Here is a 27,466-nt window from a genome sequence, read left to right as displayed (position 1 = left end):
CCATCAACGCCTATTTGTTCCTCATGCTTCAGTGACCCTAAGTTCATGATTCCCAAATCAAGTCGTCCTACTTGCGTGAACATGTAGACTTAACATACAAGTGGTTAGGTGACCTTTATCCCACATGTATGCGAAGTGTACCTTATTCATATTAGTTCACTCATGATGGTTAGGTGACCTTTATCCCATCAAGAGTTTCCTAATATGTCTAAGTGTTCATACAAAAGGATGGCGTTTAACTTGTTTACCTTGTTTTAGTTAAAGGGATTTTATGTTTTCTACATTCTAGTTTTAGAAAAAAAATGCTATACACCAACATGCATTTGGTGTGTAGTGTTTTATGAAAAACCTATTTTCATGTCCTTTTAGTAAACCAATTACTAGTTATAAACCATTTCATTATCTTTTAAATAAACTATTTTATTTAGGTCTAATAACCAATTATTAGTGTCATTCATGTTATGTTTTATTATAACCATTTAAAATGTATTTTGCAAGTTGTAAACATGTGAAATTGTTGTAGCAACCAAACACATACACAAAACCATACAAGCATGCAAAATAAAAGTCCACAATCATGCCTAAGTGGTAAGCACTTGTTTAGCCAAAACAAGTGTTACCTAAAGGGTTAAAACAAGTAAGAGATTTTAAACAAAATCTCCCACTTAATCTTGTAATCTTCAAAGCTCCATCTTGTAATCTTCTTCATGAATCTTCATTTTCTCTTTACAAAATTATATCCTAATACAATTCTTTTCTAGAAAATGAAATAACAACCTATTCTATTTTACAAACCAAATAGAATAAATTACATCAAGAAATTACAAGATTAATTACAACTTATTATAAACCAAAATGAATGAATAATTATTACAAACCATAAGAATGAATAATCAACCAAATCACACACAAATCCAACCACAAGGTCAAGGCATGATTGTGAACCAAAACAACAACAAATCTTGGCCAAACTTGAAGTCCCAAAACTCATTTTTGGGTTCAAAATTTCGGCCAAAACCAAAAACCCCACCAAAACTCAAGATTTTTACATTCTACTTTCATGCATGTTGGTAGATTGTAAAATAAATGAGTTTACTAGCCAAAAACAAGAAGCATATTAACAAGACTTTGGCTCTTGATACCATTGTTGGAATTTGACAAACCTTTAAAATAACATGTTCTACATTTTAACAAGTTCATAAACCCATTTTATGAAGATAAAGTGAGCGGAAGCATGCAAGTACCATGTTACAAGTTAACCATTTTAAAAGACAAATTCCATAATAGATCAAGTCATGAAGATATGCTTACAAATAACAAGTGGGATTAGAAGTATTACCTCCTCAAGCAAGTTGAGGGTTAATCAAGAGGATGAAGAAAAGGATGATGAAATGGAGCTTCAAAAGTATGAAACCTCAAGTTGTAATACCCAAAGCTTATCACCAACACCTTGTACTTTAGTTAGGATTTGATTAACACTTGAAAATAGCTTGAAAAATTAACTCAAGAACCCTCTCTTCACCCCCAAAAGTTTCGGCCAGCATGCAGAAAAATGGAGAGATTTTTCAAGATTTGAAATGTGTATGTATGTGTAATGTGCCCAAAAGAAGTCTAGGTACATACATATGGAAGTGGGATTCAAGTGACCACTCAAAAGAGTCTAGGGGAAGCAAACTACTACTTCCAAGGCCACCCATAATTTTATTAAATAAAATTAATAAAATTAGATTATATAAAATGTATTATATAATACTTCCATTTTAATTTGTTATGTGTACATTACTATATATAAAACCTATTTATATATAAATAAAACATAACTTATTAATTATTTAGTCTATAAATAATTAATTCCTTATCATATAAATTAATCCATAATTTATATATACACATATCAAGTGATATTATTTTAGAAACCATTTTCTAAAATCCAAGTGTCACGTATTCTAATCAACGATCCAATCGTTAAGATCAAATATGAATAAGGTGTCGGTAAGCTTGTTATTGGGTATGACCCGACTTGGATCATAACACACTAGCCACATTAATTTAATATGTCTCTCGGGCATACGAAAACCTTCAGGAAGAGCATCACGAAGACATTCTGACTAACTCACACTCTCCAACCGAAGTAGATTAAGGGGAGCCGGACTCTTCTTCAGATCAAATTCCGATTATATCCACACATGAAGACATGATTACCTTCATCAATGATACCGATGAATTTGAAGACATTCTCGAAGCCATCTGTCATTACCCTAATTTTTTCTACTTGGTTATTTAATCTAACCTTTCAAAATTAGAATTTTTTTTCTTGACTAGTATATTTAATAAAATACGTCTTGATTTATTTTAGGGTTTGTATAACCCTGGTTTTACATTTAAGTCTTGATTGATCGAGGATTGTTATATATATACACAATTCCTAGAAACCCTAGTTTACCACCATAAATCCTAAGACTTGAAAAAAAACTACACACTTGTATACTTGTGAAATTAAGTATATAACATGATCAAGTATTATTGATTAAGTAATCATCCTTAATCCACCTAGTTAGTAAAATACTACAACATTAGTCATTAACTAAGTCTTACTCAAGATTATAACACCTAATTATATACTTACATCTAAACTTAAAACTAATCTAATATTAACCAAAAGACTACATGTAATTAACATTACTTAATTAGCACTAATTACATGCAAATATAACAAACACTTGTCATTTCCATGCATAATTAACTAAGTAAAGATTGATTAGTCATCTTCTCTTTTCTTCTCCTTATGCCACATTACATACACATGTCACTTCCATGCATGATTAGCTATTAAGTGTGCTTAGTCATTTAACCTCTTTTTCTTCTCCATGTTACATGCCATCATCATCATTCCCATAAGATCAAATTGGTAACTCTTGAACTCACTTACTAATCTTAATCATTCACTAAATCCTCTCTAAGTTACATCCATTTCTTTCTTCTTTGTTCATCTTCATCAACTCATACATCATCATTACTCAAGGTATAATTACCAAGAACACTTCTTTTATTTCTTACCAAGTTACTTTCAAGAGAAATGGGTGTAAAAGCTTAATTTAGAGTGTTAAAAACACTCAATGATGATTACATGGCTAACTCTAATCTTGATCATAAGTAACTAAAAATATGTTTTACATATGTTTAACGACCTAAAATAAACTTAAAATGAAAAGGGATATAGCTAAAATGTATTAAGATTACTAGTTAGTTCTTAACTTACAAAGAAACCAAATCAGTCTTTATTTGGTGGAATTTTTAGAAAATACTTACACTCACTTTTGCTACTGGAATTTTTTAGATTCTAAAACTTTTATGAGTCCTAGACCTTCTGTAAAAATCCCATGATTTATAAAGTAGTTTAAGTATTTCTTTTGTATTTTTACTTTTTATGGGTACTGATTTGGGCAGAATCTGTCCAACACACATGTATCACCAAAAATGAGGTACCAACGTTTACATATGAAAACTTAGGAGATTTTCATTATAAAATAGACTAAAAATAGAACATGTTAGGCTTTGGAATCATATAAAAAGCTTAAGAAATGATTAGGATATGGTCTTGTACATTTAAATAATGGGTTTTAAACTTGTTGAAACTGTCACCACTTAGAATATAAAGAAAACGTACACAACTTAGGTTTTCTGAGCGAAACGAATTTTTCAACTAAAATATAACTATATTGTAGTAAGACTTCAAAAGGATAAGTCTAAATAAATTAATTTACTATTTTTAGTGATATTAAACTTTAAACTAGTCAAAACAGTCCACTTGTAGTAAAATAATTCTATAAAATTCATTTTTATGATATAAATTACAAATCTTATATTTTTAGACCTCCAACACATATACCTTCACATTAAAATAAGAATTACCTTATATACCTACTTTTTAAATAAGAAATCAACTTCTAAAACTACTTGTAAAATCAGTCCACATAGAAACCTTAACTTGTAAACCGAGAAACCGTCTTTTAAAAGCCGAGTACACTATGTTACATTTGAAAATAAATCAAATCATTAGTATTACTAATATTAGTAATAACACACCTTTGACCTTAACTTATGTATTTAGGTCCCGAGCTCGAAGTACATCAAAGTACTTAAACCACAAATCCAAGCTTTATACCGCATAACATCACCTGTGAGTATCATAGTCCCATTTTACTTGCTTTTAGTAAACTTACTATTTTGGGATGAGAAACATGCTTCTTTTATGTTTTACATTATGGACATAAGTGCTTAAAACTATATTCTATTGTGTTGAGTTTGTGACTTAGCTTAAACCCCGATTCTGATATCGTTAATTACTTGTTTATGGTAAACGCGAATAATGTGGATAGATCTATTTGAGGGTGACTCCTCACATCCGGCATAGTCTTCAGGCTAGCGAATGCATAACCTTCCACTATGTAGCTCTAGCTAAGTGAGACTACATGATTTCGGGTTCTTGATTGTTAAGTTCGATATCGGGAGCTCATGTTTATTTATAATATATTTACAACTGTTTATACTTGAAAATCTTATGGTCCATACATTTATATACATTAAACCTATGATCTCACCAACATTATTGTTAACGTTTTTAAGCATGTGTTTTCTCAGGTCCTTAAGCAGGAGTCCGCATACATTCAGGTTGGCTTTTGGGATGTCGTCAGGATGTCGGGACATCATTTTAAAAATAAATCATCATGCACTATGTTTAAGTGTTGTATTTTGTTATGTTATGGTTGTAATTGTTGTACTTTACTTTTAAGTCCCGACATGTAACTCAAAACTTGTACTTGTGTGTTGAAATAAAAACGTTTCCGCTGTCGTCTTTAGAAATCGTTAACTATAACTGGGACACCTATCACGTCACATTTCGGGATCGAAATGGGGTCGTGACAGACATGGTATTAGAGCCCACGTTATAGGGAACTAGGACTGCATTAGTGTATCTAAGATTCTAGGATGCATTAGTGAGTCAGGTCTATAACGGAGTCATTTTCGTCTTTCACGTATTTTAGTCTTTTGTTGTCATTTTGCTTATCGAAACTTCTATATGTTAACTTGTATGTTTTTATGTGATGACTTAGGATGGCCGCCTCACAAAGCTCTATGTCTTCCAACTACTATCCCGACCCGATAGTGAACTCAAGCTCAACTGGTGATGATAACTCCGACAAAGACGCGAACGTTTACCAGCCATTTTGGAGACGTTGGGGTTGGGTTAGAACCATGATTTCCTCTTGGGTACATGAGGAAGGTACACCTTATCATGAGGTACACGTTCCACCTTCCTGAGGAGGTGTTGATATCTTGACTGGCCAAACTGTTAGGGACACTCTTTTTACCGTTATTGCCCGAATTCGTCGTCTTGATAACTGTATCTCTAGGGTTTTTCATTCTGTTCAGACGTTGTATGATTCCGGTAAGCAAGAGGCATTAGAGGCTTTTGTTAATGGGCTTAGGGATGACTATGATAACCTTTATGCTAGGGTAGAGCTCATCAGGCAGTGGAACGAGAACCAAGGAAATAGTTCTCACCAGAAGAAACAAGATACCACCAAGTTTGAGAATGCTAGTGCCAAGAAGAATTATAATGGCAAGAAACCTTATTGCAATCGATGTTATAAGCATCATTATGAAGCTTGTACTATTGTTTGTGATAGGTGCAAAAAGGTGGGGCATATGTCCAAAGATTGTAAAGTCAATCTCGCACAGCCAACTGGAAACAAACCTAAAACTTGTTATGGATGTGGACAAGTGGGACACATGAAGAATCAGTGTCCGAATGCCAAAAAGGATGGAAATGCAAAAGGTAGAGCATTTAATATCTCGGAAAAAGGAGCTCGTGAAAATCCTGATTTAGTCACGGGTACATTTCTTCTAAAAACTGCATTGCTTATGTACTATTTGATAGTGGTGCTGATAGAAGTTTTATTTCTAAGGACTTTAGTACCGTAATTAACGTACCTCCAACTGCTTTAGATACTAAGTATATCATAGAATTGGCTAATGGCAAAACTTTGAAAGTAGATAAGATCTTTCAAGGTTGTGCTCTAATGTTAGCTGATAAACTATTTGAAGTCGATCTTATGCCTGTTGAGTTAGGTAGTTTTGATGTTATTATTGGTATGGATTGGTTATCAAAGAACCATGCGAACATTGCTTGCGCGGAGAAAGCCATTCGTATTCCTCTCGCGAATGGTGAAACTTTGGTAGTTCAAGGAGAAAAGAGTGGCGCGAAACTCAACATCATTTCTTGCATGAAGGCTCATAAATGTATAAGGAAAGGATGTCAAGCCATCCTCTCACACGTAAAAGAGATAGAGTCAGAGAAGAAGCAACTTGAGGATGTACCGGTAGTAAAGGATTTTCCTGGAGTTTTTCCTGAAGATTTACCTGGTCTTCCTCCACATAGGCAAGTTGAATTTCAAATTGACTTAATTCCGGGAGCTGCACCCGTTGCTCGACCACCGTATCGATTAGCACCTTCAGAATTGCAAGAGTTGTCGAACCAATTACAAGAACTGTTGGATAAGGGATTTATTCGACCTAGTTCATCGCCCTGGGGTGCCCCTATCTTGTTCGTAAAGAAGAAAGATGGATCTATGAGGATGTGCATAGATTATCGAGAGTTGAATAAATTGACGATTAAGAATCGGTATTCACTACCGAGAATCGATCATTTATTTGATCAACTACAAGGATCTAGTGTATATTCGAAGATTGATTTGAGATCTGGTTATCATCAGTTAAGAGTCAAGGAGGATGATATTCCTAAGACAGCTTTTAGGACGCGATATGGCCATTACGAATTCTTAGTCATGTCATTTGGTTTGACTAATTCACCTACGGTATTCATGGATCTCATGAACCGTGTGTGTAAGCCGTATTTGGACAAGTTTGTTATCATATTCATCGATGATATTTTGATCTACTCTAAAAGTAAAGAAGAACATGAAGAACACTTGAAGATAATTCTTGGATTGCTAGAGACAGAGCAATTATACGCCAAGTTTTCAAAGTGTGATTTTTGGTTGCAGTCGGTACAATTTTTGGGTCACGTGGTTAGTAGCCAAGGTATTCATGTTGATCCTGCCAAGATCGAGGCTATTGGAAACTGGGAAGTTCCTAAGACTCCAACTCAAGTGAGAAAATTTTTAGGTCTTGCTGGATATTACCGAAGGTTTATCCAAGATTTTTCAAAGATTGCGCGACCTTTAACTACACTGACTCACAAAGGAAAGAAGTTTGAATGGTTAAAGGAACAAGAGTCTGCATTTCAACAATTGAAGCATAAACTAACTACTGCACCCATATTATCTTTACCTGAGGGAAATGAAGATTTTGTGGTTTATTGTGACGCCTCGCGTCAAGGACTTGGATGTGTTTTAATGCAGCGACAGAAGGTCATTGCTTATGCATCACGACAGCTGAAGGTGCACGAACAGAGCTATACAACTCATGATTTAGAATTGGGAGCTATTGTCTTTGCCCTTAAAATGTGGAGACATTATTTGTTTGGAACTAAATGCACTATATTTACGGATCACAAGAGTCTTCAACATATTTTTGATCAGAAACAATTAAATATGCGACAACAGCGTTGGGTTGAATTGTTGAATGATTATGACTGCGAAATCCGTTATCATCCTGGGAAGGCTAATTTGGTTGCCGATGCGTTGAGTCGAAAGGAAAAGATTAAACCTCTTCGAGTTAGAGCACTGAATATAACTATTCGTGCAAATCTTGTTTCGCAAATCCGAGATGCTCAGTTAGAAGCTGTGAAGGAGGAACATTGGAAGGATGAGGCGATTAAAGGATTGATTAAGCAAATTGAAGTAAAGGGTGATGGGACCCGATACTTTGCAGGACGTCTATGGGTACCAAAGTATGGTGAATTAAGAAAACTTGTGTTAGATGAAGCGCACAAGACGAGATACTCAATTCACCCTGGAACTGGGAAAATGTATCACGATATCAAGGAATTTTATTGGTGGCCTAACATGAAAGCTGACGTTGCCACTTATGTGAGCCAATGTATGACTTGTGCGAAAGTCAAAGTGGAGAATCAAAAACCGTCAGGGTTGTTACAACAACCGGAAATCCCACAGTGGAAATGGGAAAGAATAACCATGGATTTTATAACGAAGCTACCAAGAACCGTGAGTGGTTACGACACTATTTGGGTGATTGTCGATCGTCTCACTAAGTCTGCACATTTCCTACCTATGAAAGAGACGGATAGGATGGATAAATTGGCACAATTATATTTGAAAGAAGTTATTTCAAGACACGTTGTGCCTGTCTCTATTATATCCGACCGTGATAGTCGATTCACGTCAAGATTTTGGCAATCTTTTCAAGAAGCTTTAGGAACTCGTGTGGACATGAGTACCGCCTACCATCCGCAAACTGACGGACAAAGTGAAAGGACCATCCAAACCCTAGAAGATATGCTACGGGCATGTGTTATTGATTTTGGTAATGGATGGGATAAATATCTACCATTAGCAGAATTTTCATATAACAACAGTTATCACGTGAGTATTAAAGCCGCACCATTTGAAGCTCTCTATGGTAGAAAATGTAGATCACCTCTATGTTGGAGTCAAGTGGGTGATAGACAACTAACTGGTCCAGAAATCATACATGAGACTACAGAGAAAATCTTTCAGATTCAAGAGAGATTGAAGACTGCCATGAGCCGACAAAAGAGCTATGCTGATGTTCGAAGAAAATCCTTAGAATTTCAGGTAGGAGATAAAGTCATGCTTAAAGTGTCTCCCTGGAAGGGTGTGATTCGATTTGGGAAACGAGGAAAACTAAGCCCGAGATATGTTGGACCTTTCGAGATAATTGAAAGGATTGGTCCTGTGGCGTATCGTTTGAAACTACCTCAAGAATTGAGTGGTATCCATGATGCTTTTCATATCTTAAACTTAAAGAAGTGTTTGTCTGATTACACTCTCGTTATTCCATTGGAAGAGATTCGTATAGACAATAAACTTCATTTTATCGAGGAACCAGCTAAGATCATGGATCGCGAAGTTAAGCGCTTAAAGCATAGTAGTATTCCGATTGTCAAAGTTCGTTGGAATGCTCGTAGAGGACCGGAGTTTACTTGGGAACGGGAGGACCACATGAGGCAGAAGTATCCACATCTTTTCACCGATATCACACAAACGTCAAGTACCACCTAAATTTCGAGGACGAAATTTTTATTAACGGGTGGGTAATGTCATAACCCTAACTTTTTCTACTAGGTTATTTAATCTAACCTTTCAAAATTAGAATTTTTTTTCTTGACTAGTATATTTAATAAAATACGTCTTGATTTATTTTAGGGTTTGTATAACCCTGGTCTTACATTTAAGTCTTGATTGATCGAGGATTGTTATACATATACACAATTCCTAGAAACCCTAGTTTACCACCATAAATCCTAAGACTTGAAAAAAACTACACACTTGTATACTTGTGAAATTAAGTATATAACATGATCAAGTATTATTGATTAAGTAATCATCCTTAATCCACCTAGTTAGTAAAATACTACAACATTAGTCATTAACTAAGTCTTACTTAAGATTATAACACCTAATTATATACTTACATCTAAACTTAAAACTAATCTAAGATTAACCAAAAGACTACATGTAATTAACATTACTTAATTAGCACTAATTACATGCAAATATAACAAACACTTGTCATTTCCATGCATAATTAACTAAGTAAAGATTGATTAGTCATCTTCTCTTTTCTTCTCCTTATGCCACAATACATACACATGTCACTTCCATGCATGATTAGCTAGTAAGTGTGCTTTGTCATTTAACCTCTTTTTCTTCTCCATGTTACATGCCATCATCATCATTCCCATAAGATCAAATTGGTAACTCTTGAACTCACTTACTAATCTTAATCATTCACTAAATCCTCTCTAAGTTACAGCCATTTCTTTCTTCTTTTTTCATCTTCATCAACTCATACATCATCATTACTCAAGGTATAATTACCAAGAACACTTCTTTTATTTCTTACCAAGTTACTTTCAAGAGAAATGGGTGTAAAAGCTTAATCTAGAGTGTTAAAAACGCTCAATGATGATTACATGGCTAACTCTAATCTTGATCATAAGTAACTAAAAATATGTTTTACATATGTTTAACGACCTAAAATAAACTTAAAATGAAAAGGGATATAGCTAAAATGTATTAAGATTACTAGTTAGTTCTTAACTTACAAAGAAACCAAATCAGTCTTCATTTGGTGGAATTTTTAGAAAATACTTACACTCACTTTTGCTACTGGAATTTTATAGATTCTAAAACTTTTATGAGTCCTAGACCTTCTGTAAAAATCCCATGATTTATAAAGTAGTTTAAGTATTTCTTTTGTATTTTTACTTTTTATGGGTACTGATTTGGACATAATCTGTCCAACACACATGTATCACCAAAAATGAGGTACCAACATTTAGATATGAAAACTTAAGAGATTTTCATTATAAAATAGACTAAAAATAGAACATTTTAGGCTTTGGAATCGTATAAAAAGCTTAAGAAATGATTAGGATATGGTCTTGTACATTTAAATAATGGGTTTTAAACTTGTTGAAACTGTCACCACTTAGAATATAAAGAAAACATACACAACTTATGTTTTCTGAGCAAAAAGAATTTTTGAACTAAAATATAACTATATTGGAGTAAGACTTCAAAAGGATAAGTCTAAATAAATTAATTTACTATTTTTAGTGATATTAAACTTTGAACTAGTCAAAACAGTCCACTTGTAGTAAAATAATTCTATAAAATTCATTTTTATGATATAAATTACAAATATTATATTTGTATACCTCCAACACATATACCTTCACATATAAAATAAGAATTACCTTATATCACTACTTTTTAAATAAGAAATCAACTTCTAAAACTACTTGTAAAATAAGTCCACATAGAAACCTTAACTTGTAAACTGAGAAACCGTCTTTTAAAAGCCGAGTACACTATGTTACATTTCAACATAAATCAAATCATTAGTATTACTAATATTAGTAATAACACACCTCTGACCTTAACTTATGTATTTAGGTCCCGAGCTCGAAGTACATCAAAGTACTTAAACCACAAATCCAAGCTTTATACCGCATAACATCACCTGTGAGTATCATAGTCCCATTTTACTTGCTTTTAGAAAACTTACTATTTTGGGATGAGAAACATGCTTCTTTTATGTTTTACATTATGGACATAAGTGCTTAAAACTATATTCTATTGTGTTGAATTTGTGACTTAGCTTAAACCCCGATTCTGATATCGTTAATTACTTGTTTATGGTAAACGCGAATAATGTGGATAGATCTATTTGAGGGTGACTCCTCACATCTGGCATAGTCTTCAGGCTAGAGAATGCATAACCTTCGACTTTGTAGCTCTAGCTAAGTGAGACTACATGATTTTGGGTTCTTGATTGTTAAGTTCGATATCGGGAGCTCATGTTTATTTAGAATATATTTACAACTGTTTATACTTGAAAATCTTATGGTCCATACATTTATATACATTAAACCTATGATCTCACCAACATTATTGTTAACGTTTTTAAGCATGTGTTTTCTCAGGTCCTTAAGCAGGAGTCCGCATACATTCAGGTTGGCTTTTGGGATGTCGTCATGATGTCGGGACGTCGTTTTAAAAATAAATCATCATGCACTATGTTTAAGTGTTGTACTTTGTTATGTTATGGTTATAATTGTTGTACTTTACTTTTAAGTCCCGACATGTAACTCAAAACTTGTACTTGTGTGTTGAAATAAAAACGTTTCCGCTGTCGTCTTTAGAAATCGTTAACTATAACTGGGACACCTATCACATCACATTTCGGGATCGAAATGGGGTCGTGACACCATTCGAAAGTCAACCATTGATTTTTCGCTACGCTTAACAGAACGAATCATGGCTATCAGAGAAGAGCACCACCTCTATCTCCGAAGAGAAGACAATGATGTTGAAATCCTAGAAGAATGCATTCAAGACTTTATCAATTCTCTTCACGATCATATCTATCACGAAGAAAGGCAACGAGAGCATAATTCAGTGGTTCGCACTATTCTTGAAACAAGATTCTGTCGAGATCAGAAGATCATTTACTCTAAGGTTTATAACGCCTTAGCCAGATCTGCACTTCCGTTCTCATGAAACGAACGAGCACTACTGACTCTCATCCAGAAGCATATGGATCTTTCCACCGGCCGCCTGACTTATCACTCTGATTTCCAAATGATCGAGGATATTCACAGTCTTTTCGCTCTTCTGGATAGAGATAACTTCGAAAGCACACCGGACAGACTAGTGATTTACGTAACAATTGATCACCACGTTGATCTGATTATCAAAGAGTTACAAGACGCTGTTATAGAGGAAGCAAGGCGAAACAATCCATTTTCTCATCTTAAACCAGATCGAGTCAACATTGCCACCTATGTTACGAAGCTGTTATCACGTATCTTCCACGAGTCCACAGATCCTAGTTTCATATTTAAAGCTGGATGTTGGGAGATATACTCAAAGACGGTGAAATTAATACTCGGATCAGGATTGATGTTCACTTCTTTCCAGCTTTGTCTTTTAACTAATCTGTGCAAAGCTACAGACTCTTACTGTGGAGATCACCGTTCCGAAGACTTCAAAATTCTAAAGATACAGTTTCTTACATTGTTTGAAGACCTCCGAAATGAGCATCCCATCAGAGAAATCATCAACACTAGCACTGCGACCATGATTGACATTCATGGGTCAACCAGCAGAGCTGTGGATCATATTCTCATCGGACTTCAAGACTTATCAAGAGCTGAAACTGCGCACTACTTATCGGTCAGAAGATCTTCAAGAAAAGTACCGAACTTGTTACCATAATTGGTCCGACACTTTCTCAGAACTTATCCACCAAGACTCACATTCCCTCAAGAAGACCAAGATGACAACCATCAACGAGGAATGTTTGCTTTTTGAAGAATCACTACGGTCGAGCCAACGACCTTAAACAAAATCGCTTCTCGGGAGGCAACCTGTGCAATAAAGTAGAGTAGAAGAATAAAGGATGACAAATGAACCGATAAAGAAGCAAGGAAGCCAGCCGCATCTGGTAGGGATGTTTCTTTCTTTTCGCTACTAGCTCAAGATTCAAACCATACCACATCCTAGCTTATCACTAAGTGTGGGATAACACCCAATAAAAACACTAGACAAACAATCCCAAATCTTCAACTAAAACTCCTAAGTGTGGGATATGAAATGTCCCGTTCATATTGATTATAAACGTTCCATATTAATTGATTTCGTCGCGAGGTTTTGACCTCTATATGAGACATTTTTTAAAGACTGCATTCATTTTTAAAACAACCATAACCTTTATTTTATCTATAAAGGTTTAAAAAGCATTACGTAGATTATCAAATAATGATAATCTAAAATATAACGTTTACACACGACCATTACATAATGGTTTATAATAAGAATATATTACATCAAAAATAAGTTTCTTGAATGCAGTTTTTACATAATATCATACAAGCATGGACTCCAAATCTTGTCCTTATTTTAGTATGCAACAGCGGAAGCTCTTAATAATCACCTGAGAATAAACATGCTTAAAACGTCAACAAAAATGTTGGTGAGTTATAGGTTTAACCTATATATTATCAAATCATAATAATAGATCACAAGATTTCATATTTCAATATACATCCCATACATAGAGATAAAAATCATTCATATGGTGAACACCTGGTAACCAACATTAACAAGATGCATATGAGAATATCCCCTATCATTCTGGGAAATCCTTCGAACATGATAAAAACGAATTCAAAGTACTAAAGCATCCGGTACTTTGGATGGGGTTCGTTAGGCCCAATAGATCTATCTTTAGGATTCGCGTCAATTAGTAGATCGGTTTACTAATTCTTAGGCTACCAAGCAAAAGGGGCATATTCGGCTTCGATCATTCACCCATATAATGTAGTTTCATTTACTTGTGTCTATTTCATAAAACATTTATAAAACTGCATGTATTCTCATCCCAAAATATTAGATTTTAAAAGTGGGACTATAACTCACTTTCACAGATTTTTACTTCATCGAAAAGTAAGACTTGGCCACTGGTCGATTCACGAACCTATAACAAATATGTACATATATATCAAAGTATGTTCAAAATATATTTAGAATATTTTTAATACGTTTTACTGTTTTAAGTTTATTAAGTCAGCTGTCCTTGCTAGTAACCTACAACTAGTTTTCCATAATTAGATGTACAGAAATAAATTGATATATATTATCTTGAATCAATCCACGACCTAGTGTATAAACGTCTCAGGCTAGATCACAACTCAATATATATATATATTTTTGGAATCAACCTCAACCCTGTAGAGCTAACTCCAACATTACTGCATATAGAGTGTCTATGGTTGTTCCAAATAATATATATAGATGGGTCGATATGATATGTCAAAAATATTTGCATACGTGTCTATGGTATCCCAAGATTACATAATATATTAGAATACATGTATAATACAATATAAGTTAGCTAGGATATGATTAATATGGATTTGTTACCAATTTTCACGTAGCTACAACAAGAAAAAATAACCAATCTTGTTTTACCCATAACTTCTTCGTTTTAAATCCGTTTTGAGTAAATCTAATTGCTATGGTTTCATATTGAACTTAAGTTTATGAATCTATACATAAAAAGTATATGTTTATAGTCGGAATTACAGGTTACAAGTCGTTTTTGTAAAGGTAGTCATTTCAGTCGAAAGAACGACGTCTAGATGACCATTTTGGAAAACATACTTCCACTTTGAGTTTAACCATGATTTTTGGATATTGTTTCATGTTCATAAGAAAAATCATTTTCCCAGAAGAACACCTTTTAATCAAAATTTATCAAAGTTTTTAATTAACTAACCCAAAACAGCCCGCGGTGTTACTACAACGGCGTATTTCTGTTTTACGGTGTTTTTCGTGCTTTCCTGTTTTAAATCATTAAGTTAGAATATCATATAGATATAGAAAATGTGTTTAGTTGATTTTAAAAGTCAAGTTAGAAGGATTAACTTTTGTTTGCGAACAAGTTTAGAATTAACTAAACTATGTTCTAGTGATTTCAAGTTTAAACCTTCGAATAAGGTAGTTTTATATATATGAATCGAATGATGTTATGAACATCATTACTACCTCAGGTTTTGTGGATAAACCTACTGGAAATGAGAAAAATAGATCAGGCTTCAAAGGATCCTTGGATGGCTTGAAAGTTCTTGAAGTAGAATCATGACACGAAAACAAGTTCAAGTAAGATTTCCACTCGAAATAAGATTGTTATAGTTATAGAAATTTAATCAAAGTTTGAATGTGAGTATTACCTTGTATTAGAAAGATATCTTATTGTAAATAAGAAAGATTTCTTGAAGTTGGATGATCACATTACAAGATTGGAAGTAAGCTAGCAAACTTGAAAGTATTCTTGATTTTATGAAACTAGAACTTATAGAATTTATGAAGAACACTTAGAACTTGAAGATAAAACTTGAGAGGGATCACTTAGATGAAGAAAATTGAAGAATGAAAGTGTTTGTAGGTGTTTTTGGTCGTTGGTATATGGATTAGATATAAAGGATGTGTAATTTTGTTTTCATGTAAATAAGTCATGAATGATTACTCATATTTTTGTAATTTTATGAGATATTTCATGCTAGTTTCCAAATTATGGTTCCCACATGTGTTAGGTGACTCACATGGGCTGCTAAGAGCTGATCATTGGAGTGTATATACCAATAGTACATACATCTAAAAGTTATGTATTGTACGAGTATGAATACGGGTGCATACGAGTAGAATTGTTTATGAAACTGAACGAGGATGTAATTGTAAGCATTTTTGTTAAGTAGAAGTATTTTGATAAGTGTATTGAAGTCTTTCAAAATTGTATTAATACATATTAAAACACTACATGTATATACATTTTAACTGAGTCGTTAAGTCATCGTTAGTCGTTACATGTAAATGTTGATTCGAAACCTTTAAGTTAACGATCTTGTTAAATATTGTTAACCCAATGTTTATTATATCTAATGAGATGTTAAATTATTATATTATCATGATATTATGATATATTAATATATCTTAATATGATATATATACATTTAAATGTCGTTACAACGATAATCGTTACATATATGTCTCGTTTCGAAATTCTTAAGTTTGTAGTCTTGTTTTTACATATGTAGTTCATTGTTAATATACATAATGACATGTTTAATTATCATTTATCATGATTAAACATAGTGTAACAATATCTTAATATGATTCATATGTAATTAGTAAGACATTGTTATAACGATAATCGTTATATATATCGTTTCGAGTTTCTTAATTCAATAAACATAATTTTATGTATATAACTCATTGTTAAAATACCTAATGAGATACTTACTTATCATAATATCATGTTAACTATATATATATAATCATATATATGTCATCATATAGTTTTTACAAGTTTTAACGTTCGTGAATCACCGGTCAACTTGGGTAGTCAATTGTCTATATGAAACCTATTTCAATTAATCACGTCTTAACAAGTTTGATTGCTTAACATGTTGGAAACACTTAATCATATAAATAACAATTTCATTTAATATATATAAACATGGAAAAGTTCGGGTAACTACAGTACCTACCCGTTAAATAAATTTCGTCCCGAAATTTTAAGCAGTTGGAGGTGTTGACGTATCTTCTGGAAATAAGTGTGGGTATTTCTTTTTAATCTGATCTTCTCATTCCCAGGTGAACTCGGGTCCTCTACGAGCATGCCATCGAACCTTAACAATTGGTATCTTGTTTTGCTTAAGTCTTTTAACCTCACGATCCATTATTTCGACGGGTTCTTCGATGAATTGAAGTTTTTCGTTTACTTGGATTTCGTCTAACGGAATAGTGAGATCTTCTTTAGCAAAAAATTTCTTCAAATTCGAGACGTGGAAAGTGTTATGTACAGCCGCAAGTTGTTGAGGTAACTCAAGTCGGTAAGCTACTGGTCCGACACGATCAATAACCTTGAATGGTCCAATATACCTTGGATTTAATTTCCCTCGTTTACCAAATCGAACAATGCCTTTCCAAGGTGCAACTTTAAGCATGACCATTTCTCCAATTTCAAATTCTATATCTTTTCTTTTAATGCCAGCGTAGATCTTTTGTCGACTTTGGGCGGTTTTCAACCGTTGTTGAATTTGTATGATCTTCTCGGTAGTTTCTTGTATTATCTTCGGACCCGTAATCTGTCTATCCCCCACTTCACTCAAACAAATCGGAGACCTGCACTTTCTATCATAAAGTGCTTCAAACGGCGCCATCTCAATGCTTGAATGGTAGATGTTGTTGTAGGAAAATCCTGCTAACGGTAGATGTCGATCCCAACTGTTTCCGAAATCAATAACACATGCTCGTAGCATGTCTTCAAGTGTTTATATCGTCCTTTCGCTATGCCCATCAGTTTGTGGATGATAGGCAGTACTTATGTCTAGACGAGTTCCTAATGCTTGCTGTAATGTCTGCCAGAATCTTGAAATAAATCTGCCATCTCTATCAGAGATAATAGAGATTGGTATTCTATGTCTGGAGAAGACTTCTTTCAAATACAGTCGTGCTAACTTCTCCATCTTGTCATCTTCTCTTATTGGCAGGAAGTGTGCTGATTTGGTGAGACGATCAACTATTACCCAAATAGTATCAAAACCACTTGCAGTCCTTGGCAATTTAGTGATGAAATCCATGGTAATGTTTTCTCATTTCCATTCCAGGATTTCGAGTTGTTGAAGTAGACCTGATGGTTTCTAATGCTCCGATTTGACCTTAAAACACGTCAAACATTCCCCTACGTATTTAGAAATATCGGCTTTCATACCTGGCCACCAAAAATGTTTCTTGAGATCCTTGTACATCTTCCCCGTTCCAGGATGTATTGAGTATCTGATTTTATGAGCTTCTCTAAGTACCATTTCTCTCATATCTCCAAATTTTGGTACCCATATTCTTTCAGCCCTATACTGGGTTTCATCTTCCCGAATATTAAGATGCTTCTCCGATCCTTTGGGTATTTCATCCTTTAAATTTCCCTCTTTTAAAACTTCTTGTTGCGCCTCCTTTATTTGAGTAGTAAGGTTATTGTGAATCATTATATTCATAGATTTTACTCGAATGGGTTCTCCGTCTTTTCTGCTCAAGGCGTCGGCTACCACATTTGCCTTCCCCGGGTGGTAACGAATCTCAAAGTCGTAATCATTCAACAATTCAATCCACCTACGCTGCCTCATGTTCAGTTGTTTCTGATTAAATATGTGTTGAAGACTTTTGTGGTCGGTATATATAATACTTTTGACCCCATATAAGTAGTGCCGCCAAGTCTTTAATGCAAAAACAACCGCGCCTAATTCTAAATCATGCGTCGTATAATTTTGCTCGTGAATCTTCAATTGTCTAGACGCATAAGCAATTACCTTCGTTCGTTGCATTAATACACAACCGAGACCTTGCTTTGAGGCGTCACAATATATCACAAAATCATCATTCCCTTCAGGTAATGACAATATAGGTGCCGTAGTTAACTTTTTATTTAACAATTGAAACGATTTCTCTTGTTCATCTTTCCATTCAAATTTCTTCCCTTTATGCGTTAATGCAGTCAAGGGTTTTGCTATTCTGGAAAAGTCTTGGATGAACCTTCTGTAGTAACCAGCTAGTCCTAAAAATTGGCGTATGTGTTTCGGAGTTTTCGGGGTTTCCCACTTTTCAACGGTTTCAATTTTTGCTGGATCTACCTGAATACCTTTTTGTTCACTATGTGACCGAGGAATTGAACTTCTTCCAACCAAAATGCACACTTTGAAAACTTAGCGTACAGTTTTTCTTTTCTCAGCAACGCTAGCACTTTTCTCAAATGTTCTTCGTGCTCTTGATCATTCTTCGAGTAAATAAGTATGTCATCGATGAAAATAATGACAAACTTGTCAAGATATGGCCCACACACTTGGTTCATGAGGTCCATGAACACAGCTAGTGCGTTAGTCAATCCAAACGGCATAACCATAAACTCGTAATGATTGTAACGTGTCCTAAAAGCTGTCTTTGGAATATCATCCTCCTTCACCCGCATTTGATGATATCCAGAACGTAAATCGATCTTCGAATAAATAGACGAGCCTTATAGTTGATCAAATAAGTCATCGATTCTTGGTAGTGGGTAGCGGTTCTTGATGGTAAGTTTGTTCAACTCTCGGTAGTCGATACACAAGCTGAATGTACCATCTTTCTTCTTGACAAACAAAACAGGAGCTCCCCATGGTGATGTGCTTGGTCGAATGAAACCACGCTCTAAAAGTTCCTGTAACTGACTTTGTAATTCTTTCATTTCACTGGGTGCGCGTCTGTATGGAGCATGAGCTATTGGTGCAGCTCCTGGTACAAGGTCTATTTAAAATTCAACGGATCGATGTGGGAGTAATCCCGGTAATTCTTTCGGAAATATATCGGGAAATTCTTTTGCGACGAGAACATCACTGATGTTCTTTTCTTCAGGTTTAACTTCCTCGATGTGTGCTAGAATGATGTAACAACCTTTTCTTATTAGTTTTTGCGCCTTCAAACTACTAATAAGATTTAATTTCACGTTGTTCTTTTCTCCATACACCATTAAAGGTTTTCCTTTTTCACGCATAATGCGAATCGCATTTTTGTAACAAACGACCTCTGCTCTCACCTTTTTCAACCAGTCCATGCCAATTATTACATCAAAACTCCCTAACTCGACTGGTATTAAATCAATTTTAAACGTTTCATCCCCCCAGTTTAATTTCTCTCTCCCGACATATATTATCTGCTGAAATGAATTTACCGTTTGCTAATTCGAGTAAAAATTTACTATCCAAAGGCGTCAATGGGCAACTTAATTTAGCACAAAATTCTCTACTCATATAGCTTCTATCCACACCCGAATCAAATAAAACATAAGCAGATTTATCGTCAATAAGAAACATACCCGTAACAAGCTCTGGGTCTTCCTGTGCTTCTGCCATATTAATATTGAAAACTCTTCCACGGCCCTGCCCATTAGTATTCCCCTTATTCGGGCAATTTCTAATAATGTGGCCCGATTTTCCACATTTATAACAAACAGCGTTGGTATTACTTGCTCCGACACTATTCGTTTCGGCATTACTTGTTCCGACATTATTTTGTTCCTTTAGTTCTGTTAAACTTTGGTCCGTAGACCTCACACTTTGTCGTGCTATGACCATTTCTTTTACACCTGTTGGAAAATGTCGTGCAAAACCCCTGATGATTTTCTTCACACCTATGACATGGTTTTTTTTGTTTTTGTTGCCGTTGTTGTTATTGAGGTTGTTGTTGGGATTGTTATTGTTGTTGAAACGGTTGTTGTAGTTGTTGTTGTTGTTGTTGGGATGTTTGTTGTAGTTATTGTTAGGATTGCAGTTATTGTTGCGATTGTTGCGGTTGTTGGAATAGTTGTTGCGATTGTGGTTGTAATTGTTGTTGTTGTTGTTGTTGTTGTTGTACTGGTGACTCTTGTCACCGTTTTCCTCCCACTTCCTCTTGAGTTGTTTTGTGTTGGCTTCTTCGGCCGCCTGCTCTTTAATTCTTCCCTCAATCTGATTTATGAGTTTATGAGCCATTCGACTTGCCTTCTGTATAGAAGCGGGCTCGTGTGAACTCACATCTTCTTTAATCCTTACTGGTAACCCTTTTACAAACGCGTTGATCTACTCTTCTTCATCTTCAAATGCTCTCGAACACAATAGGCACAACTCTATGAATCGTCGTTCATATGTGGTAACGTCGAACCCTTGTGTTCGTAACTCTCTAAGTTCTGCCTTGAGTTTATTGACTTCGTTTCTAGGACGGTACTGCTCGTTCATCAATTGCTTGAATGCCGACCACGGTAGTGCGTAAGCAGCATTTTGCCCTACCTTTTCAAGATAGGTGTTCCACCACGTTAACGCAGTACCTGTGAAGGTATGCATATCGTACTTAACTTTGTCCTCTTCAGTACACTTACTTATGGCAAACACCGATTCGACTTTCTCGGTCCACCGATTCAATCCAATTGGTCCTTCGGTTCCATCAAATTCCAAAGGTTTGCAGGCAGTGAATTCTTTGTAGGAGCATCCTACATGATTTCTTGCGCCGTTAGCTGCATTGCTAGATTCAGAGTTATTGTTGGTATGTAGCGCAGCCTGTACCGCGGCTATGTTTGCAGTAAGAAAGGTATGGAATTCCTCTTCGCTCATATTCATGGTGTGTCGAGTAGTCTGTCACACCCCCAAATAGGGCCTGGGGTATTTGTGACTAATTATATCAAATTACAGTTGTATAAACGAGAACGACTCTATATGAGACGATTTATTGAGTTTTGCAGCGGAAGATAAATAGATTACATTAAATGTTTTTAAATGAATTGGTAAGTAATGCATGAAGACTCCAAGCATGGCAAGCAATCATCATCAAAGCAGCAGATATACAGCAGAAGTAATATTTAAGTACCTGAGAATAAACATGCTTAAAAAGTCAACACGAGGTTGAGTGAGTTCATAGGTTTGTCATAAATAATGATTTCAGTAATAGTATTAGACCTCAAGATTTGTTTTCAAAAGTAGATCACTCAGATCCAGTCAAGTTGATCTACCGCAGGATCAAAAAGTTATGCCAGTGCGTGATATTTAGACTAAACGTTGTTTGCCCCATGACAAGTTGTCTGTCCTTGGAGGTTTAATTTCATTATTAAGTAATACAAAGACTTAGTCAAATGTATCGGGGACGTTACTCCCGATAGGCCTACCCCCAATAATTAAGAATGCCGCAGCAATTAAAAATATCAATGTAGGGACTTAGTCGGACATAGCTGGGTATAGCATAGTTTTTAACAGTTGGTACTGATATTTAGACTAGACTTTCAAGTTTGCCCCGTAACAAGTTATCGTTTATACTTGTCCCGTTGGGAACTTGCTGGTCATAGCCCAACATATCACAGTTTAATAGTTGGTACTTGTATTTAGACTAGACTTTCAAGTTTGCCCCGTACAAGTTATTGTTTATACTTGTCGGTTGGGGACTTGCTGGTCATAGCCCAACATATCACAGTTTAATAGTTGATACGTGTAAAATAGTTATAAAAGTTGCGCATGTATTCTCAGCCCAAAAATGTAAAGAGTAAAAGGGATCATATGAAACTCACATTAAATAGCAGTTGAAGTATTCCACGCAAGAAGGAAAGTAAAGCAAGTAAGTGATCTGGATATCAACCTTGAGGTATAATGTTTGATTAGTTAATGTCTAACTTGACATAAAGTATGTTTATTAATATAGCAACTATATTGACAGTGACAGTTTTCGAAAAAAGTTCCTATTTCTCAAAAGTTTCTATTTTTGGAAACCTACTATTTATGAAAAACTTCCACTTATAGTAAGCTTCTAGTTTAAGAATGTTCGGGTTATAATTCTTAACAAAGATGTTGTACAATCTTGCCCAAACTTCATCGCTAACATGCAAGTCACTCGAATGATCTATTGTTACCGAGCGGCCCAGGATCTCTTGACCAGAATCTAAGTCTTGGCATTCGAGATCCACAAGCGTCCTATAATGGTAACAAGGATCATCCTAGGCCATAAGTAGCGGTGATGTTTGTAGTCTTTGTACGCTATCTTTAATTATAACCTTCACGTTAGGTGCGTATATACATATATATTCATTAATTCGATTTTAATTATAACTCCTATATATTAATTCATAAAAATACTTTTATAATTTTTAGTAACATATATTACTAATTATAACATGTTATTTATTTTAATTTTAATTGCATGTATTTTATAACATTATTTACATGTTTCGGTAAAAAAATAATAAACCGAAGTAAATAGTAAAAAGTAAAAATAAAAAGTAAAAAGTAAGAAAAGAATACTTACTAGTAGTAATTCTTAAAAGAGATAATGAGAGAAATTTTGGTGTGAGTTTGAATGAGAAATGAGGGGTATTTATACTTGAAAAAATTAGGTAAAAAGAATAAAATAATTAAAAGAAAAAGAAATATTTTAATTTTTAATGGGATTTTAAAATTTCAAAAGTATTAAATGTTAGGTCATGAGATAATGCACAAAATAAAATAATAAAAGTAGTTTTCCATTATAATTTTTAATTAAAAAGTAATTTATTTATTTATTTATTTATTTTATTAAAAAAATCATTTATTTTAAGGATTTTTTTTATATATATAATTTTTTTTTTAAAATAAACAAATTGATTTACTACTTTTCCAAGAATATTTGTCAATTTTTTTATTCATAATAACAATACTGATAATAAAGATATTAATTATTGATATCTTGTTTAAAAAGGATATTAATAATAATAATATTAATATATCAAATTAATGCATAATTATTTACAAATAATTGTTCGTGAATTGTTGGAATTAGTCGAGGTTAAATGAAATCATATAAAGATTTTTGTTTAAATTTTGCCGGAAATTTACGGGTTGTCACAGTATCCCCCTGTTAATAGAAATTTCGTCCCGAAATTTAGTTGTTGCCATCAGTCGGCGTTGTTTGTAAACAGGTGAGGATATTTTCGTTTTATTTGGTCTTCACGTTCCTAAGTATGCTCGGGGCCTTTCGTGAATTCCAACTAATAGGATATTGTTTTGTTTCTAGCGTTTAAATCTTACGATCCATAAATTCTACGAAATGCATTTTATTATTAATGCGGAGGTTATCTAAAGGATTTAACAAGAGTGTCATTGATTAGGTTTTCCTCAGAAAGAGATGATGACGTTATGCAAGCATTTCAATATACATGAAATGTGTGATGAATAATAGTGAGCTTATTTAAACCTTGAGCGTTTATGTCACAATATTAGGGTAGATAAAACAGAGAAGAGTTCATGAAAATCATAGTCATGAAATTTGATAGAGATCGTCATTCTTTACAACAAGAATGATGAATATGAGTTGAAAATTAGAGTTTTATCGACATTTAATAATATGGATAAAGTAATTCGATTATAGAAAGAGTATAAACGAAGCTATCGTAAAAGATTGAAATGAGGAAATTAAATGTTCGTCTTAACTTTTGACATAGCTAAAGTTGATTTCCGGAATTTAAGGGTTTTAAAGAAATCTTCATAATCTTTATAAGATTTGATTCTCCGGTAATTAAGGAAATTAGGATTTTCTTTAATTAAATGCGGTGAATTGCCTCGATTGTTGTGTCTGGAATTTCGCTATAAATTAGCTTCTTCCATTTCATTATCTTCACCACTTCTATACTTTCTTCCTCAATCCATACTTCCAAAAGATTTGTTAATATGGTCAATCCAGTTCTTGTTCTTGACCTTATATTGGTTATCGCCACAATCTTCCTTCTTTTCCAACTCCCACCAGAGGAGTCTGTTTACTTCTATTATGCTCTAGGATTTATTGTGTTTTTAGTTCTACCGTGACTTTATATTGCTATACACATTGATATACACGGTTTGTAATTTCGGTGTTGTTATCGGGCTTTATATTTTCCCTTATATGTCGGAGCTCTTTGCCTTTTTATTCTCCTCTCAACTCTATGTAAAGCGAGTAATGGTCCAGAATTTGTAGGTATGAAGTTTCGAATGAACATATTTAATGTTCTAAGAAAGCAATAGCACGATCTTGATTTGTCAAATTACCAGATAAAACTATCAAGAATATATGTTCTTGATATGTTTAGAGATTATATAGAATGTAGGAGTCGTGTAACATGGCAAATGATGATTATAAAGTCTATGAATCATCATCTTCCATTAAAAATTTAGCATGACTTACTGTAATATAATAACGTTGGCCTGACATCATTATATTATACTATCTCATGCTTCAATTCTCAACACTTCTTCAAAACATTTTAAACTTGAATTTTTTTTAGAATATAGAAACTAATACAGTTTCCTTTATGATGTAACAAAGTTATTGCAAAGAGATAATTAATTGCGGACAAGAATCGTTATAAAGATATCTTCAGAAATATAGAGGATATTTATAACGAAAGATACAGTGATATCTTAGAATTTCTAAGATCGAAGGATGATAAAGAAGATTTGTCCGTAAAGGTTTAGAGTCAGGAGCATGGTATTCGTTAATGACCTCAGCAGATACTGAATCATTTGGATTCTTTGAAGGCAGGTTTAATCTTTGTGATTTATCCACAGCCTCCTTCATACTTTGCTCAATCCGTTTTCCAGTCCAAAATCTGATCTTATACCATTCTTTATCATCAAACTTGTGGCCCTTAAGACCTTCTACAATGTTTCCTCTTTATTTAATGCATCTATATTTGAATCATCGGTTATCAATGGTTTCAATAAATTTTATTTTTAGATGATTAAACGCTGACTGTAATCGTCAACGGATCTAATGGTTGACGAATAGGTGTTGTTGATTTCAAAAGTAATGAATGATAATTTTGGTGGTTTGATGTGATAATTCATCATAGAATACGAATGAATATAATTCATGAATGTAGTAATCTTTAGGAAGATAACACCTGCTAAAGCTTTACTTGAATTCCGATATGTTAATTTCAGAATGTGTAATTGATTTTGTATGAAGAAGATTGTGTATCATTGTGAAGGTAGTGCGTATAATTAATGATTTATGAATCAAAATTGAAGAATGTACAATGTATTAATGTGAGATGTAAATATTTCTCGGGTATTACCTATCCGTTAAAATATTTTCACAGTTAACAGTTTGTACAACAGAATTTATAATCTTTATGAAGATATACGTTCATATATGTATTCTTCAGATATAATCATGGATTTAATGAGTTAATATATATTAAACTCATCTGATTTGTGGTTTGGAACGAGAGTAAATAATCTCCAAAACCTTAGAGATTTCATAATTGTCGCGAAATATTTCGCTAATGAAGTTATGAATCAATACATTCATCATTACACTTGATTTATTATGAAATGGAGTTTATTGTGTTGAAGCAGTGATTAACAATTGTTAAGTCATTAACGAAGGGATTACATCATAGCATATTAGTGATATGAATTAACCAAGTAGTACATACTAGTTGAGATTCTCACATAATTGCTTAGTACGACAAGATTTATTATTGTTCCAAATCATATATATATATATATATATATATATATATATATATATATATATATATATATATATATATATATATATATATATATATATATATATATATATATATATATATATATATATATAAAGTATACATATATAATTCTTCACGAAGAATGATTCAATACATCTTAACTCATTATTATTAATATTCCTTGGTATCTATGGGACGTATGATGTTGATATCCGAGGTACTGAGTGAGATGCGGATGTTGCTGTTGATGAAGCTGATGATGTTGGTTGTGATGCTGATGGTACTGGTTATGCTGCTGGTGCTGCTGATGCTTGTAGATATCGCACCGTATTCTTCAGTGCCACCACTCGAGCGCGAAGCTCGTTGACTTCTTCTACTATTCCGGGATGATTGGCGGTTGGAACAAGGGGTGAATAAGATCTAAAATCTTCGATATTATATATTCGTGACGGGATACCCTGGAAAGAAGAGAGAAAATGGTGTTTTGGACAGGTTCGCCGGTAAGCGCTTCAGGTTCTTCGCCAAGAGGTGAATTCGGTTGGTGGAAGGGATCACCTTCTTCTTGCCTCCATTGATTGAGTCGGCTACGAACCCATCCCCAATTCATCCAGAATAGATGATGGCTGATTAGTTCGTTTGTTCCGGTTACGCTGCCGTTGGAGCTCGAGGAGTTCGAGAAATTCATATTATGTGTTTGGAATAGGGTTTGATATGAAATGGGTATTGAATATTGAATGATATCTTCGACTCCTCGAATAGTATATATAGCAAAGAGATTTCCGTCATTTACGGAAGAAATTTAGGAAAAGTGTTAGACAAAGTCTATTGAGATAGATATGATAAGATATGATGTGTCTATACTCCACTAATGCAATAATGGCAGTATGACGTGTCATATTTAAATGTGGTGGCGGAATTGGATAGTACTTAGGAAAGTGAGCACAGTTCTTATGTTGGCTCGGCATTCTAAGATAAGTAAAGTTTCTAAAGTATAGTATAGCATTTAACAATTAAAGGCACTATGGTCTAGGAAAGTTGTAGTCCTACATTGCTAAGGTACCTAATTGTATAAGGCACACATAAAATGCAATCCTGGTTCTCTACAACAACCTGCTCTGATACCAATCTGTCACACCCCCAAATAGGGCCTGTGGTATTTGTGACTAATTATATCAAATTACAG

At 34.0% G+C, this 27,466-nt stretch overlaps 1 protein-coding gene across 1 annotated transcript; it reads left to right on the top strand.

The window, feature by feature from the left end:
- Positions 1-5,115: 5,115 nt before the first annotated feature.
- On the top strand, positions 5,116-9,407 carry LOC139875574 (uncharacterized). The gene is made up of 6 exons (XM_071862903.1): positions 5,116-5,301; positions 5,434-5,896; positions 6,010-6,607; positions 7,211-8,110; positions 8,618-9,113; positions 9,372-9,407. Exons 1-6 carry the CDS (start codon positions 5,116-5,118, stop codon positions 9,405-9,407), a joined length of 2,679 nt encoding a protein of 892 aa, XP_071719004.1.
- Positions 9,408-27,466: the final 18,059 nt, after the last annotated feature.

Source organism: Rutidosis leptorrhynchoides, chromosome 11, assembly GCF_046630445.1.
Source record: "Rutidosis leptorrhynchoides isolate AG116_Rl617_1_P2 chromosome 11, CSIRO_AGI_Rlap_v1, whole genome shotgun sequence".
NCBI classification, from domain to species: Eukaryota; Viridiplantae; Streptophyta; class Magnoliopsida; order Asterales; family Asteraceae; genus Rutidosis; species Rutidosis leptorrhynchoides.
Note: the sequence above shows the minus strand (reverse complement) of the source record. Positions and strands in the feature narration are given on the sequence as shown.